This window comes from Thermobia domestica, chromosome 7, assembly GCF_964235325.1.
Source record: "Thermobia domestica chromosome 7, izTheDome1.hap1.1, whole genome shotgun sequence".
NCBI lineage: Eukaryota > Metazoa > Arthropoda > Insecta > Zygentoma > Lepismatidae > Thermobia > Thermobia domestica.
Window position 1 is genome coordinate 21,661,162 of NC_137460.1, and position 15,480 is coordinate 21,676,641.

At 35.4% G+C, this 15,480-nt stretch overlaps 1 protein-coding gene across 2 annotated transcripts in view; it reads right to left on the reverse strand.

The window, feature by feature from the left end:
* Positions 1-13,893, reverse strand: part of hyx (cell division cycle 73 hyrax) — a 66,371-nt gene extending 52,478 nt beyond the window's left edge. Inside the window, exons 1-2 of one of the 2 annotated variants that reach the window (XM_081764196.1) lie at positions 13,706-13,868; positions 8,916-9,021 (exon numbers count right to left, since the gene is read on the reverse strand). In XM_081764196.1, the coding sequence (XP_081620322.1) occupies positions 8,916-9,021; positions 13,706-13,836 (237 nt within the window). In that variant the 5' untranslated portion in view covers positions 13,837-13,868. Of the gene's footprint in view, positions 1-8,915; positions 9,022-13,705 lie in introns of both variants that reach the window. The other variant, XM_081764195.1, reaches the window with a different exon arrangement.
* Between the last annotated feature and the right edge of the window lie 1,587 nt (positions 13,894-15,480).

Sequence of the window (15,480 nt, forward strand, 5' to 3'; positions counted from 1 at the left end):
AACCATCGATATTCTGCATTCGTTCAATAAAGCTTCATACACCTAGAGTACAAGACTTATGATAGAGATGTTGGATTACTTTGATTTAATGAATAAGTGCTCTTAGGCAGAGAATCAAACTCAATATCTACCTTATCATGTCATTGCACTAATCACTAACTATTCAGTTCATCCTTAGATCATCTCGTGTTCTTACTCTTTAGGTCAGTGCTGGCATTTCAGGGTTTCTATGATATATTAGTTTTAATTTTCTTAACTTTCCCTAACTTTTCTTCGTCGGTCTTCTTCTCCCCTTATAACCAACCATACTTTGCCTTATGTTCTGTCTTTTCAAGATATTTCTAATACTAGATTAGAATGTAATGCTTAGTTACAAAAAGTTTTCCTTCCTACAAATGTTTATATCATATACAGGGTGTCTACTGAGTTTCAATTTCAAAATTCCAGTGTATTTCCAGTATATTCAGTATAAATATCAACAAAATTCTAGTACCTAATACAATGATTTTTTAAAAGTTTTTTAGGAATAATCTCACTCTTGATGATTTCAGGTTTGTAATTGTTTCACCATCAAATGAATATTTTATTTTTAATAAATTAGGTAGCCTTGATTTCTTTGAAATACAAATGATTAGATATATGTAGCTGCTTACGAAAGCGCTGAAATCTACACAAGCAATGTGCCACATCCATACCAAACATTAAAACTGGCCCTCAGTTTCCCATCGTTGGGCATATTTTTACTGACTTTACTGACTAGTTTGCAACCTATATACTGTACTTGAAGCATTGCATATTCATTGTTATTATACGTGAGGTATTGAAGAAAGAAAGAAAGAAAAAAAAAAAAAAAAGCGGAAACTGAACACAATATTAGCAGAAAGGGGGAAGTTAATGACTATTTGCAACCCCAAGAGAGATGGCGTCACGTCTTAACGCCGGATCATAAGGGAAAATCATAATCTATTATTTCAGTAACTGTACTGTATAACATAAGTCTTGTTGTTCTATAAAATCACTTCTATTTTTCTCATAAATTTCACTACTTTCCTTTGACCAACAACCTCAATTCATGACTTTCATATCCCGTAGATAGTCTGCTCGCAGGCCTGATACAGTAAGCCAAGGGCATTACTTGAATTATCTAAATGTATTATTAAGTTATATCATTTGTATAAATAATTGAACATTATTCTATTCTTGTTATAATACAAGATTATTATTATCCTGGACTTTCGGAGTTCAAAAATACAAGGTAGATTATAAAGAATGATAATTTTTGTATATTTCATAATTTTTTCAGCATGTGGATCAAAATTCTAGTATATTTTCAGTATTTCCAGTATCAAAATTAAATTCCAGTATATTTCAAGTATTTCCAGTATTAGTAGACACCCTGATATATTTTAATATTCTTGTCCCAATTTCTATGGTTTTAATTCCACCTGCTTCGTGAACTATAACAATATACGTCATCCACAAAATTACATTTGACTCTTCAAAGAAATTACCGGTAAATGAAATTTTAGTTAAGGTTCCACACGTATGCCGAATGATGAATGAAAGTGAATATACAATTAAAATATTTGTTCTTCCCCAATGAGAATCGAACCCGCGACCACGTGTACTAAAGGCGCATGCATTAGCCAAAACCAACGGGAAGGGCAAATGAATGTTCAGTTACATATTAACAACTCGACTGATACTAACTACTTACGAAATTAATAACACCTAAAATTTTACATGCTACTTTTGTTTACTTTTCTTTCCATTTTTCCCTTTTTCTTTTTCAGTTCCTGCACTACTATAGTATCAATGTCTAATTCCACTGATATGGATGGAATTTTCTAATTTTCTTTATGAAACATACAGACAATAAGAAATTTTACTTATGTTTAACTGTCTTAAGAAGTTCTTGTACTTTGTTTTCAATGTCTAACTGCATGCAGTCTGCTTCTCTCTTACTAATTTGTTTTGCTGTTCAAGCCGTTTAATCCTCAAGTTTCTATTACTTGCTATATCTTTAGTTTTTGTTGTTCCCCAGGCCCGAGATTTGCGGCCTAGTTAAAAGAAAGAAAAAAAAAACTCCTCCTACATCCACCGGGAATAGAATACGGATAACCGGATTGGCAGTCTCACACTCTACTGACTGAGTTCATCTCAATTTATCCAGTAATTTAAAAATATTATTATTTTAATATGTAACTTCTGCGTACTAGTAGTCTTCTGTAATCTATTTTCAGTTTCTTTATTTGTAAGATATATGTTTGGCAAAATTTGCCTGACTAGTTATTTGCGTCCCTGACTTTTCCTGATCAAATGTCGTTTCTCTGATTCCCCCTGATTTTCCAGGTTTATAGGAACCCTGCATTTGGCCTTGTTTAATGAACTATATCAAAACTATTAATGTCTCTAAATATTTCAGTGCCTTATATGAATCAACACTTTTGACGGTGAGGTTCTTCATGCTGGTCTAGTGACTCAAGAGCACGCGGTCCTGGATTTTATTCCCTGTGGGAGAGATTTGAACTTACTGCGATGGTTCGGATTCCCAGCACAACAGTAGTTGTGGCAGACAGTTTATGTGGCCCGAATGCTAGAAAAGTAGAATTGTATTGCAGAGTGTTTAGCGCACTGGTATGTTAAGCCAGATTCTTGGTCCTCTAAGACATCCTCAATATTCAAATTTTACTGAATAAGCACGAATATATATATGTTCTATATAACAACTACATAAGAGGATAGAAAATGCTGAATCGGTGAATTGTATTTGATTAAAATTAGAATTAGGAATTAGATTTCTGGGCTTTCAGCACCTGTGGCCATGTTAGTACGTCATCACGTATGAGGGATGACGTACCTCGGCGATCAAACTGTCCGGGGAATTGGGGAGGAAGGAAGCAGCCTAGGACTTGTATGTTAGGTACCATCCCGGCATTTGCCTGTTGTGAATGAGAAAACCCCCACTCAGGATGACTGGCCCTGGAAAAGTTTGACACCTTTTCGACCGAGTCTCCCCACCAGAAATCGAACCTGGCACCGCTCGCACCAAAGGCGAAAGCGTTAACGCTACGCGAGGTCACGCGAACTCTATTCGATATCTTGGTAATATTACTAGTCATGAAAGTGAGAACGATAAATAAAAGCAAAGATATGAATTACGATAGATAACTTTAAAATATGGAAGAAAAAAAAAAACTTATTTCTTAGCTTCAATGTCAGGCTGTCGAAGACAATGATTGGTTACTCAAATCATCCAGGAATATAATCATCCAATTAAAATTCCCGGGGCATGGGAGTATTTGAGTAAGAGTTAAGAAAAAGTTTCACATGCCTCGTGTAGAGAATTTCCTCTTTTTTCCGCATATTATTTCGATTTAAATAGAATTTTAAAAAATAAATAATAGATTGAATAAAAAAAGCTAGGGGAATAATACGGGATGAAAATAAAGTTAGAATGACACAAATAATAGTGACTGGACAGAAGCATCGGTCCATACAAACTGTATAAAAATGAAAAGTAGAACTGGTGAAGTTTCCGATATCTAGTAGTATTAGTATTAGTAGTGAGAAATAAAAACAAAAGTATGAATGGCGAAAGACCTTCACAACAAGAAAAGCTTATAAAGAGCAAATATTGTTACCTATGTGGTGAGTCACGCGTTGTTATTTTTATACTATATATTTCGCAACCCCTACAGTTTGCTTAATCATAGTCCTCCGGAATACACCTTGAAATGTTGTTTAATTATTTTTCTCTTCTTTCTTCTCCTTGACCTTAGCATTCTTTGTGGGTTTTTGAATAAGAGTGAAGATAGCATTCAGAAAACGATTCCTATAGGATACTGTAGACGTAGATCCATATACTACCACGGTATACTAAAACGATTACAAACATGTGGATATGAAAAAGACTTAAGAAAATCGGCTCAGAGCTAGAAATAGTATGGAAAAAAATAAAGTATTAGAGTTTGTACAACATTCTTTTATTTACTCCGTCCAATATTTAATGCCCTGTTAGAAGTGATCAAAGTTTCTAAAAACTAACAGAAAATTACGGAAGTCTTCGACATACGTTTTTCACAGCAATAAACGATTTCAAAGCATGAGGATTTTAGCGCAAGGGAATTAACATTGTCATATTAACAAAAGAGCAAGAGTAAATGCTGAAAGATAGATTGCCAGTGAGTTTCCTGATCTGCTCAGGAAGGTGTCAGCCAACATCGAAACAGAACAGTTATTAGTACAGTAAATATTAAAGGCAGTAAAAAATTAGGGCACGTATACAAACTATTAACATCAATTTATATCCTTAAACACTGAACACCGTTAAAAAGAGGGAAAGAAACAGCATTGATAAGACGATTTATAACATATGATGGAAAGAAAACAACTGATCAACGATATGACCACGGATAATCGAAATCAAAACAGAAGCTGATGATTGGGGTGTCATCGATGTGATTACAATGTTTCGAATAATCCACATAAAGATTAGTCTACTTTTCTAATTTCACAATTATCTTGCCATTTCGTTCCTAATGGAAATATTTGAAAACTAAAGCTATGATACACACACACAATTCTCTCATATATATATCAGGTGTTCAAAACAACACCGACAACGTTTGGGAGGTGATTCCTACACCAAGATAAGCAAAAAGTATAGACTAACAAATCTGGGTGTACAAATGCTTTCTTTCGGAATTATAGGCTGCCGAAAACATGAAAAAAAAAAAAAAAAAAGTTAAAGGGTTCATAGCTCCGAAAGTATGGGACCTACCGACGTCGGGTCAAGACTTTATTTAGGAACTAGTATGGGCTCTATCCAAATATCCATGTTTCAGAATCCTGCGGTATTTCCGCAACCATTTTTATAAAAATAGTTGGTGAGTACTTCAAATCATATGCCTGTAGCCAAACTGCCTCTATAAAAATTGTCGCGCGAGTACCTTAGGATTCTGAGACATATATTTTTGGATAGCGCACATGTTAGCTCCTAAGTGAAGTCTTGACCCGACTACGGTAGGTCCCATAGTTTTGGAGCTTTGGGCCTTTAAACTTCATTTTTCATGTTTCCGGCAGCTTATAACCCCGAAAGGAAGCATTTGTACACTTCGGTTGGTCCATACTTTTCGTCTTATCTTAGTATCAGGAATCATCTTCCAAACGTTGTCGGTGTTGTTTCGAAACACCCCTCAAAACAACGCCGACAACGTTTCGAAGGTGATCCCTGACATTAAGATAACACGAAAAGTATAGACTAACCTGAATGCAGAAATTCGTGATTTCGGAGTTACAGGCTGCCGATGAACTTTAAATGTATATAGCTCCAATGCTATGGGACCTACCGTAGTTGGGTTAAAACCTCACTTAGGAACTACAGTATATGCACTATCCAAAAATACGTGTTCCAGAATCCTAAGGTACTTACATAGGTCCCATAACATTGGAGCTATGAACTTCTAAAGTTTTTTTTTTTTTTTTTTTTTTTTTTTTTTTTTTTTTTTTTTTTTTTTTTTTTAATGTTTTTGGTTGCCTGTAACTCGAAAATGACGAATTTCTGCACCCGTTGGTCTATACTTTTTGTCTTATCTTGGTGTCAGAATCAACTCCCTGTAAAATCAGCTGATCAAATGAGTTGGAAACATTGCAGTGTTCTAAAGTTCAATGCTATTTATAGCTATGTTTGATTATTCGTGACATCTAGCGGCGAATTTACGTATGTCATGTTAACTCTATGCTATGTGTAGTGTTTGATGGTACGAGATGTCAAAAAATCCCTGTCATGTGAATAAGAATAAATGGTGCCGAAAATTCTTATGTAACTACAAAAGTAATGAAGTGTAATAGGGATTTGAATAATGACAAGAATTGAAACACTTTGCGCATTTAATATTTAATGTAAATTTTGTTTTAATTTTTCTTTCTGTAATATAAAACTTAAGTTTGCACATTTGTGATTCTTGTTAACAAAAGGAACACAAATTTAATCTCAAAATTAACATAAATTACCATGCAAATTTGGAAGAAATAATTGGATATTTGTGCACCAAAGAAAATGTTTCAATTCTCTTATTCACTAAGTAAAATAATTAATGCTTCTTGTACAATATGATTGTTCAAAATTTCAATTATATAATAAATTGTTAATTTTCTCGAAATTATGTTCTCATCCTAACCCCCATAGCAGAACATGCCGCGATCTGCGATGTGGTCGCAGAAAATTTGCAGCACCTGTGCAGAAAAATTGCCAGAGGGGAAAAAATAGACAAAAAGAAGTGGAAAAACATGCCTGTTATGTGTAGATGTCTTAAATACAAGGACGACTCGCATAAATATAGTTTGAACTGGTTTTTTACGTCGCGTAAAGCGTATTTTTAACAATCACAAGTGTTTCTTCTGTAGAAAATTCTTGCAGAAATTTTTGACTTACAACACCTTATTGCAGAAAGTTCTGCCATTGGGATTCTTACTGCTACTTCCTAAAGCTAAGAAAGTGTATTATAAAAACCTAACTCAATGATAATGTACGCTGAAATACCGCAATTGCTGTTACAAGTCTGCTATTTACTAAAATAACTGTATACACTGCTCTTACTAACTCCTAAACGAAAACAAACAATATCATAGATACGATCCTATTTCCAATTATATTTCCATTATTATCGGTGTATTTAGATTAAATTAAAGTTTACGGTAGTTTACTTGAGTGTCCTTTGAAAAACGTACTGTAGTTGAACGGACAATGTAGTAGGTCTTTTATACACCGTGTTCCAAAAGTCCGGTAACATTTACCTTAATTTATTACACAAAAACTACAAGTGACATAGCTGTCGTGTATGTGTCACATGAAAGACTATCTCAAAGAGCATCTCTGATTTTATTATTATTATTCAGGCAATGCTCGTAGTTCCCACATTCACCGCAGTTGGCGTTGGCGTGTCGTGAACATGGCGGCTTCTGGTGCTGAGCGTGCTTTCTGTGTGTTGGAGTTCGATAAAAACAAGAGTGCTACAGACGTACAACGGAAGTTTAGAACAAGGTACAAGAAAGAAGCATTAAGCAGGAAGTCTATTTATGCCTGGCATGATAAATTTGAGACAACTGGTTGCCTGTGTTCTAACAAAAGAAGTGGCCGTCCTACAGTGAGTAAGGAGGCCGCTGACCATGTGAGAGAGTCATTTGTAAGAAGTCCAAAATAGTCTGTCCGTAGAGCATCCCGCGAACTACAAATACCAAGGACGAGTGCGGAGAACGCTAAGTAAGACTGTGTATGAAGCCCTATAAACTGCAGCTCTTGCATCAATTAAAGCAAAAGCATTATGAGTTTTGTACCTGAGTGCAACGATTCATGGAAGAGGAAGAGAACTTCGTGGATTGTACTATCTTTAGTGATGAGGAGACTTTCCACACAAATGGCAGAGTGAACAGACATAACTGTCGAATATGGGGCACACAAAATCCCCGCGAATTCGTCGAATATGAACGTGATTCGCCCAAAGTAAACGTTGTCTGCGCAGTGTCATCGAGGAAACTTTACGGGCCATTCTTTTTCGCAGAAAACACTAACTGGCCATACGTACCTTGATATGTTTCAGCATTGCTTGTTCCACAAATGCAAGAAGATGTTGACCATTTCCTGTTCCAGCAGGATGGGGTCCCACCCCATTATCATCACGACGTTCTTGAATTCCTGAACAATGAGTTACCTCAATGCTGGATAGGGCGAGCAGGGAAAATGATCAGTGTTTCGACAAGTGGCCTCAAAGATCCCCAGATCTAACTCCTTGTTATTACTTCTTATGGGGATAAACAAAAGATATTGTGTATGTGTCACCGTTACCAGATAATGTAGAAGAGCTCAAGAGCAGGATTGAAGAAGCTGCTACCAATGTCTCTCAGGATATGTTCCAACGAGCATGGCAAAAATTTGATTACCGTCTAGCCATATGTCGTGTTACACATGGTTCCCATACTGAGGCATTGTAAACTCATACATACATTAAAAAAAAAAAAAAAAAAAAAAACCTTTCATATGACATATAAGCGACAGTTAAAAAAAAAAAAAATTGCAGTCTATAAAAAGTGTACATTTAATGTATTAGGCTATTTCACTTTACTTTCAGGTCCGAAATGCTAATTTTAACTGCTGATTTTTAAAACATCCACTTTTGCTGCTTGAGAGATATTCTATACTCCCAAACCCCTGGTGTAAAGGGTTCCATCATTCAGTCTTGCATAAAACACCATTTAGATCTTAGGCCAACACTATATATATATATATATAGTTAGTAATCGATCGACTTACTGCCCGATTGTATGTCGACCAGATGGTCGATTCTTATTCAGTATAGTCTAAAAATACTACTTTGATCAATCGTCGACCGACGATTTTACTGCGTTTGCACTAGACCAGAATTCGTACAAAAATTGGTTGCACGAACATTCTCGATTAAACTAACTATCTTACGTTTATAGACGCGGTTACATTACTTTTGCCCTATTCCTAAGACTGTTAATATTTGTATAATCTTACACTAGCTTTTCTACATTAGTGATATATCTTATTATTAGTAGTAGTAATGTTTTCTTGTTGAAAGTCAGTGATAAAAGTAGTAGTTAACCTTTATAACCGACTCTAAGTCACCAACTATATTATACAGGGTGGCCCAAAAGTAGGTATACACCCCTGCACTGATGAAATATAACATTCTAGTTTATGGGTTTATTTGTTCCGGCTGTTCCAAGCTTAAAGTACTGAATATGTAAGAACAAATTATAAAGAAACTAAGCCTACCTGCTGGATAACAATAAGAAATGATATAAAAAGCAATGAGTTGATCAGTATGGGACTGTATACCTAGTTTTGGGCCATCCTGTATATATAAAAGAAATTGAATACGTATACTTACTGCAGCCTGTCGCACATATACTGGATGCGAGAGCTGGATATTCTTGAGAAGGAACAATAGACACTCCAGTGTGTAATAATCCTTCTGAGCTCCATCTTTCCCCGACCTAATGATGGGGAAAAAAAGTATTAGAACAATTTTGTGCAAATACGCAACGAAATGTAAGTGCAAACTTAACAGAAATTTTATATTTTTTTATTTTCGTAGTGATTTATTCCCTCGTATATTTCGTTCACCTTCTCTCTACAAGTATTATCAGAGAAACGAATTGGCCTAAATCTTGAGCTGCTTCTCTTGCTGCGTCCTAGATTTTGATTTTCTATACATAGAAGTAATTACAAACATTATTCTTTTAATCCTACATTAATGTAGAATATCATTTCTTGATTAAATTGTTGCAAAAACCGTACTCGTGTCGGTATTACTGATAAGAATATCACAAAGATAGGTGAACAAAATATAAACGGAAAAAAAATAAATACTACATGACAAAAAAGGTAAATGCTTAATTTAAACAAAGATGAAATCTATAAATATTAATAATTTCATATATATATATATATATATATATATATATATATATATATATATACAGGGTTTTCATAAAGTCTGGACGGATTTAATTTGCTTATAATTTTCATAAAAATGCTCATAATGAAATCAAATAAAGTGCAAAAGGTAGCGGAAGGATTAAATTTTTAGTTGGCAACACTGTTACCGTATCAAAGATGGCGTCAATGAAAGAGAAAGCGCAATGTATTCTGTGGTACGCAGAGCTAAAAATCACCAATTCTGGTGTGTCGAAAGTTCACCAAAGAGTTCAAAAAGCCGGCACCGACTGAGAGTGCAATCCGAAAGTGGCATGCTAAGTTCTTGGAGACAGGAAGCGTCCTGGACCGTCCTCGAAGTGGGAGGCCGCCAACATCGCCTGCAACAGTGAGCAGGGTAAGGGAAGGCATCATCAACAGCCCACAGAAGTCGATTCCTAGTGGCGCCCAGTTGGAGGTGTGGCGGTGAAGGAACTGAGCTGGTGCAGATTACAGGTAAAAATTTAATCCTTCCGCTACCGTTTACACTTTATTTGATTTCAATATCAGCATTTTTATGCAAATTATAAGCGAATTAAATCCGTCAATACTTTATGAAAACCCTGTATACATATATATATATATATATAAGTAGTACCTGTCATGTATCATAGTTAGAATTACTGTAAAATTAATAAGTAAAACATCCATTCATAGCATGGCATGGTGGTATGATTCCCTTTCAATCATAGAATTCGTTATTAGTTGCGTAAAGAGTAACATTTACTCTATAACCAAGAGAGATTGCATTTTTCAGAGTGGGCGACAGAACTGGATTTTTGGCCCTTAATCACATATTTCTGAAAGTTTTCCTTACGTTGATCGCACATACAGTTGCCAGTTGGCCGGCCTGGCCAGAAATATTGCTGTTATTCTGATTAAAGCCGGTGACCGGTACAAACTTCTTACTAACACCTTTATGTTTTTTTTTTTCTTTCTTTCTTTCCTTCTTCAAATTTGTATCTAGTTCGAGGCAATTTAATCTAGTTCGAAGTATAGATTTAAAAAGTAACTTTCATTCTGTAAATCCAAAACCGTCACCTTTCACCATCTATCAACGATTAATAATATACTTTGTTCATCTGTTTAGATGATTTTAAAGAAATGACACCGACTGTATCAGGGAAAATTTGGAATTTACTTGTAAGGAATTTTATACATTTATTGAGAGTGAAAAAGGACTTCTTAAAGCAGTTTCTTGTAGTTGAAGTGTAAAGAATCAATTTGATTTTCCAAATCGCAAAATTGCCACGTAAAGATTAATATATTTTTGCTCCTCTGTTTCGATAATTTTAAAGAAGTAGGAGTTACTAGTAGATACAAAAAATGATCAGTACAGATTTCAGTTTCTCATTGCTTACGATAGTACAGTTTCTTCCCATGGACGGGTACGAACAGATATACTTCACACTTAGACCTATATCATAAGGAATTTTGAGGGTTTTTTTTAGACTTGGCAATCCTCTCGCACAATAAATATTTTCTTCACTTGGAGGTAGTGTGTTAGAACAAATATACTGAAATACAAGTAACAGAGAGAGGGCATTATCATTTTTAAGTGGCGTTGATAACCCTACAGCTTAGTGCTAAATATATATATATATATATATATAAAGTTTGGAAAATAAATGCACCAATATCCATATAAAACAAGCATTAAAAAATGTTAAGGTGTGTGTTTCAACGCATTATTTAGTTTACGCATTATTTATCAATGTTAGTTTACCTTAGTGGTGCATTGTGACGTTTGTAAAAAAGCTGCACTATTTCGTTGACTTTTTATTCCTGCCAACATTTTAAAGTATTTTATTACTTTGAGATTATTTCACTCATATGCTTGTGAACGTTAACAACAATAAAGGGAATTAAATACCGGGAATTCTTTTTAAATGTCACGACGCACTACTCAGATAAACAGACTTTTTTCCTAATCGTTTTCTTAACATCATAAACGCGCCAACTCCTGTGACCGCATTTCTGCGTGGATCCCGAACTTCGACAAGCTGAGAACGGATTAAATCCAAACCAGTCTGCAGTAACAAAATTAGAAGGTGACTTATGCATTTGGCGGCCGATATTTAGTATTTCCCCCAATCTTGCACATATAAGACTTACAGTGTGTTACTTACTTCACAAAACATAGCTGAGCTAGGGACAGCTAGCGAAGGGAGTTAGAAGTCCTCAGGGCCCTTGTACTTCAACTTTTATCACAATTAAACAAAAACAAGATACTCGGTTCTGGAACCATGAAACGAGTTGGGAGAGATACTAAATGCCATCCCATTTGGCTTTTAATACGTCTCTTCAGATATAACATGTAGAATAAATATAATTTAGTTACCACACACCTTCTTTAATAATCACACATTTTGCTTCTAATTCATATCCCATGACAAGTCTATAAACATATCTCTCCCCCCCTAGATATCCTAAAGCAATGGGTCAAGCAAACCATCGGTCTATCGCAAGAGCCACCCACACATCACTTGTTGATGTACGACTAACATCCTCCAGATGGCTCTATACTGTAATAACAATTAGGTCTGTAACTACAGCTGAATAAAAATGCAGAATAATAAGCCTAAAAATATAAAAATATTTCAAGAAGGCACGGAGCATGTTGAAGCTAGAGAAAGACCAAGATTATTGGGGTTCACTCGAGCAGACTGTTCTACCAAATGGAAAATTTATAGGTATATACGAAGTGAAACATATTTCGCGAAGGAATGAGTGTGTGAATATAGGTAACTACTACCAGTACACAGCATATTGAAATGAATTTTGAGTGATAGTGAAAGTATTTTAGGCCTATGTGTAAGTATACTCTCCCACTATCCTTGTTTATACGTAAACCATCCATCGCTGACGCGCCTGCTCCGATTGGGTTAGATAGCATTCATATTTGTTAGAGGCCACTTAGCACATGTTGGTTCGTGTTTTATGCACTGTAATTTTTATGCAGCACGTCCACACTGTATTGAGGTGAGCTGATTTTGAGTTTAACGTCCCGTTCAGCAGCGAGGCTATATGAGACATGTACCTACTGATTAACGTGGAATCCGAACCACATAAGCTCCCACGGCAAAGGCGTGTACGCTAACCGCTTAGCCACGAAGGAGCTCCGAAAAAGTCAATCTGCATGTAGTAATGAATCTCATGTAATACATGCTTTCCTGAAAGAAATACAAACCTCTATCCTGACCTGAAAATATAAGAAATTTGGTAGAACTGTCTGCTAGAGTAACGCCGACTATTGCTTGGGAGCTTAGTCACCTTCCATGGCAAATACGTTTTCGGAGAAAAGTTTTCTGAATTCACAAAAGGGCAACGTGCTAGGCATTCCGACTCTGACTATATGGTACTGTGAAAGTTCAGTAATTAAATCATTTCGAGCACTGAATTACGCTTGCAATACACAGTAATTGTTCTCGCAGTGTAAATTCTAAAATCAGAGAAGGTAGGTCTATAGCAAACAATACTATTTTTTAATTGCTAATTTCATCAACTGCGATTTCAATAGTATTGTTTTTTTTTTTATTATTATTATTAATGCAAGTATCATGTTGAAAGTCGCCAGATGGCAATACGAAGGACAATAATTGCGTAATATATTTAGTGAAGGTACTAACAATTTACAGAAGTATTTTCAAATTGACCATAATCACCCGAGATTACATGACAACCCACTAAAACGCACATGTACGAAAATAATGCTCTTTATGTTACTAATATGTCGAAAATATTTAGACATAGACTACTCCTTTGCTGCAAGCAATGAATACGTGGAGCTAAATTAAGGCATAAACAAATATATCTTAATATTATACAAAAGATTAACTTTTCTAATATTACTATCAGTTTCCAATTATAACATCATTTTTTCTTTCTTTTCGAGGTCTTATCGAATGTTATAGTAAATACACGACATGAAATTGTCAACTATATCATACCGATTCCCTGTTTAGTTCCACGTATGTAGCCTAAATTAAAATGACTCAATGTATGTAATTTGTTCCTTAACACAAAAAATATAATATAGTACATAACGCATAGAAATATTTCCTGATGTACTAATTTACAAGTGATTATCTACTAATTACAATCGATTTAAAACAAATGATTAGCCAACATTATGAATTAAAAGGCGAAGTGAAGGGGTCACAACTTCCATTCTCACTAAAAATTACAAAAGCGAGTACTTACCCATACATAAGATAATTCGTTTTGACATTTTTTGGCCATGAGAATTCACCAAAAATAATCTGGTTTTCTCTTTCAATAATTTCCTTTTTGCTTACATTGTACTGCCGTAGGAGACTCAGCGGGTCCGCCATCTTGAACACTCACCATCAATGAAACCAACCATTGCTGCCAGCTCTTATTGATAAAATGGAGCTAAACTCAAATCCAAAAGTTGCTAAAAATGTCACTACAACAGAAGCTTTTAAAAAATATGCTTCTTTCTTTTCGATGATCTTTTTGATACTGGGGTATACCTAGGTTTAATAAATAAATAATAAAAAACGACGGGGTATGTTTAGTACAAGGGGTCCAGCAGCACGTCAAAACCACAAAATTTACAGGAGAAATGAGCGATGCAAGTACTACGTAACATAACGTAACCGAATCTTACCTAACTTAACATAAACTAACGTAAGCTAACCTGAACTAAACTAAACTAACGTAATATTAGTAGAAATAAGCGAAATTCTATCATTTTTTGGAAAATTATGCGGGACTCCTATAGTAATATAACATAAACTAAACTAACCTAACGTAACCTAAACTAGCCTAACCTAACTTAAACTAACCAACCCTACCCTACACTAACCGAATGTGAACAGAAATTACCAAAATTGTAACATTTTTTAGAGAAAAGAGCTGGACCACTTCTGCTAAACATAGGCCAAAACGACACTTATAAGAGGGAGTAAGAATTCTCACAGGTCGCACAATCTAATCGTTTCAATTTGTCAATGACACAACACTATGCAACACACTGGCATAGAGACCTGCACGGGCCGAATTTTTCGGTCCGAGCCCAATCCAGCCCAAGTTTTGGAGATTTTCGGCCCGAGCCCGGCCCGGCCCGATAAGTTTTTTAAAATTCTTGGCCCAAGCCCACCCGGGCCCGATAAGTTTTAAAAGTTTTTGGCCCGATAAATTAAAAAAAAAATAGCTCGAGCCTGAATCTCTCAAAATTTAGAACTAAATTTGTCCTAACCCTCAGAAACATTTTCTAAACTTTGGTTCACTTCCTGACGCTTGCCTCCCGAATGGTACCATTGCCTCCTAGAACTTTGCTTGTCATCGAGAGAACAAAAACTTCATTCCCTGTAACAAAAATCTAACTTAATTGATTTTTAGCATAAAGTGAAGATGGCAATATTGTTTAGCGACAGGCAAAACATTCCCGCCAATTCTTTTTATATTTTGAGTTCAGTCAAGGTCAAGGTCAGAGCTCAATTTACCGCATAATGCCTGCAATCCTCTTTAGTGAAAGTGGAGCCGCTAATCAACACAAACTGTAAATAGCTATTGCATTCTTTGTAACATTTTTTTACGGACACACTTCTTTAACGTTGGGCTTTATTCCAATTATCGTTTAACGAAAGTCAATAATTATTAAAGAATTGCAATTGATCGGCCCCAGCCCGGCCCGACCTCAAGATAAATCAGTGTCAGCCAGCCCAAGTCCCGTTCAAGCCCTTTTTTTCTCGCATACTCCTAGACACACTACGCCATCCAATTGTGTTCCCCTGAAGCTGTTTAAAAGAAATTAAATTAAAATGAACTTAATACACATGTTCTGTTGATTAAAAAGGGGGACAAATAGAGACACAACAAAAATACAATCAGTGTGCCAATCAAAAGACTATTTACAGGGGATAAAGTGCACATCCGGAATAAATTAACATGGGAAAATTCAAGACATATGGGAGACACTCAGTTCTACTGAGGGGAATTTTCCCCTCATC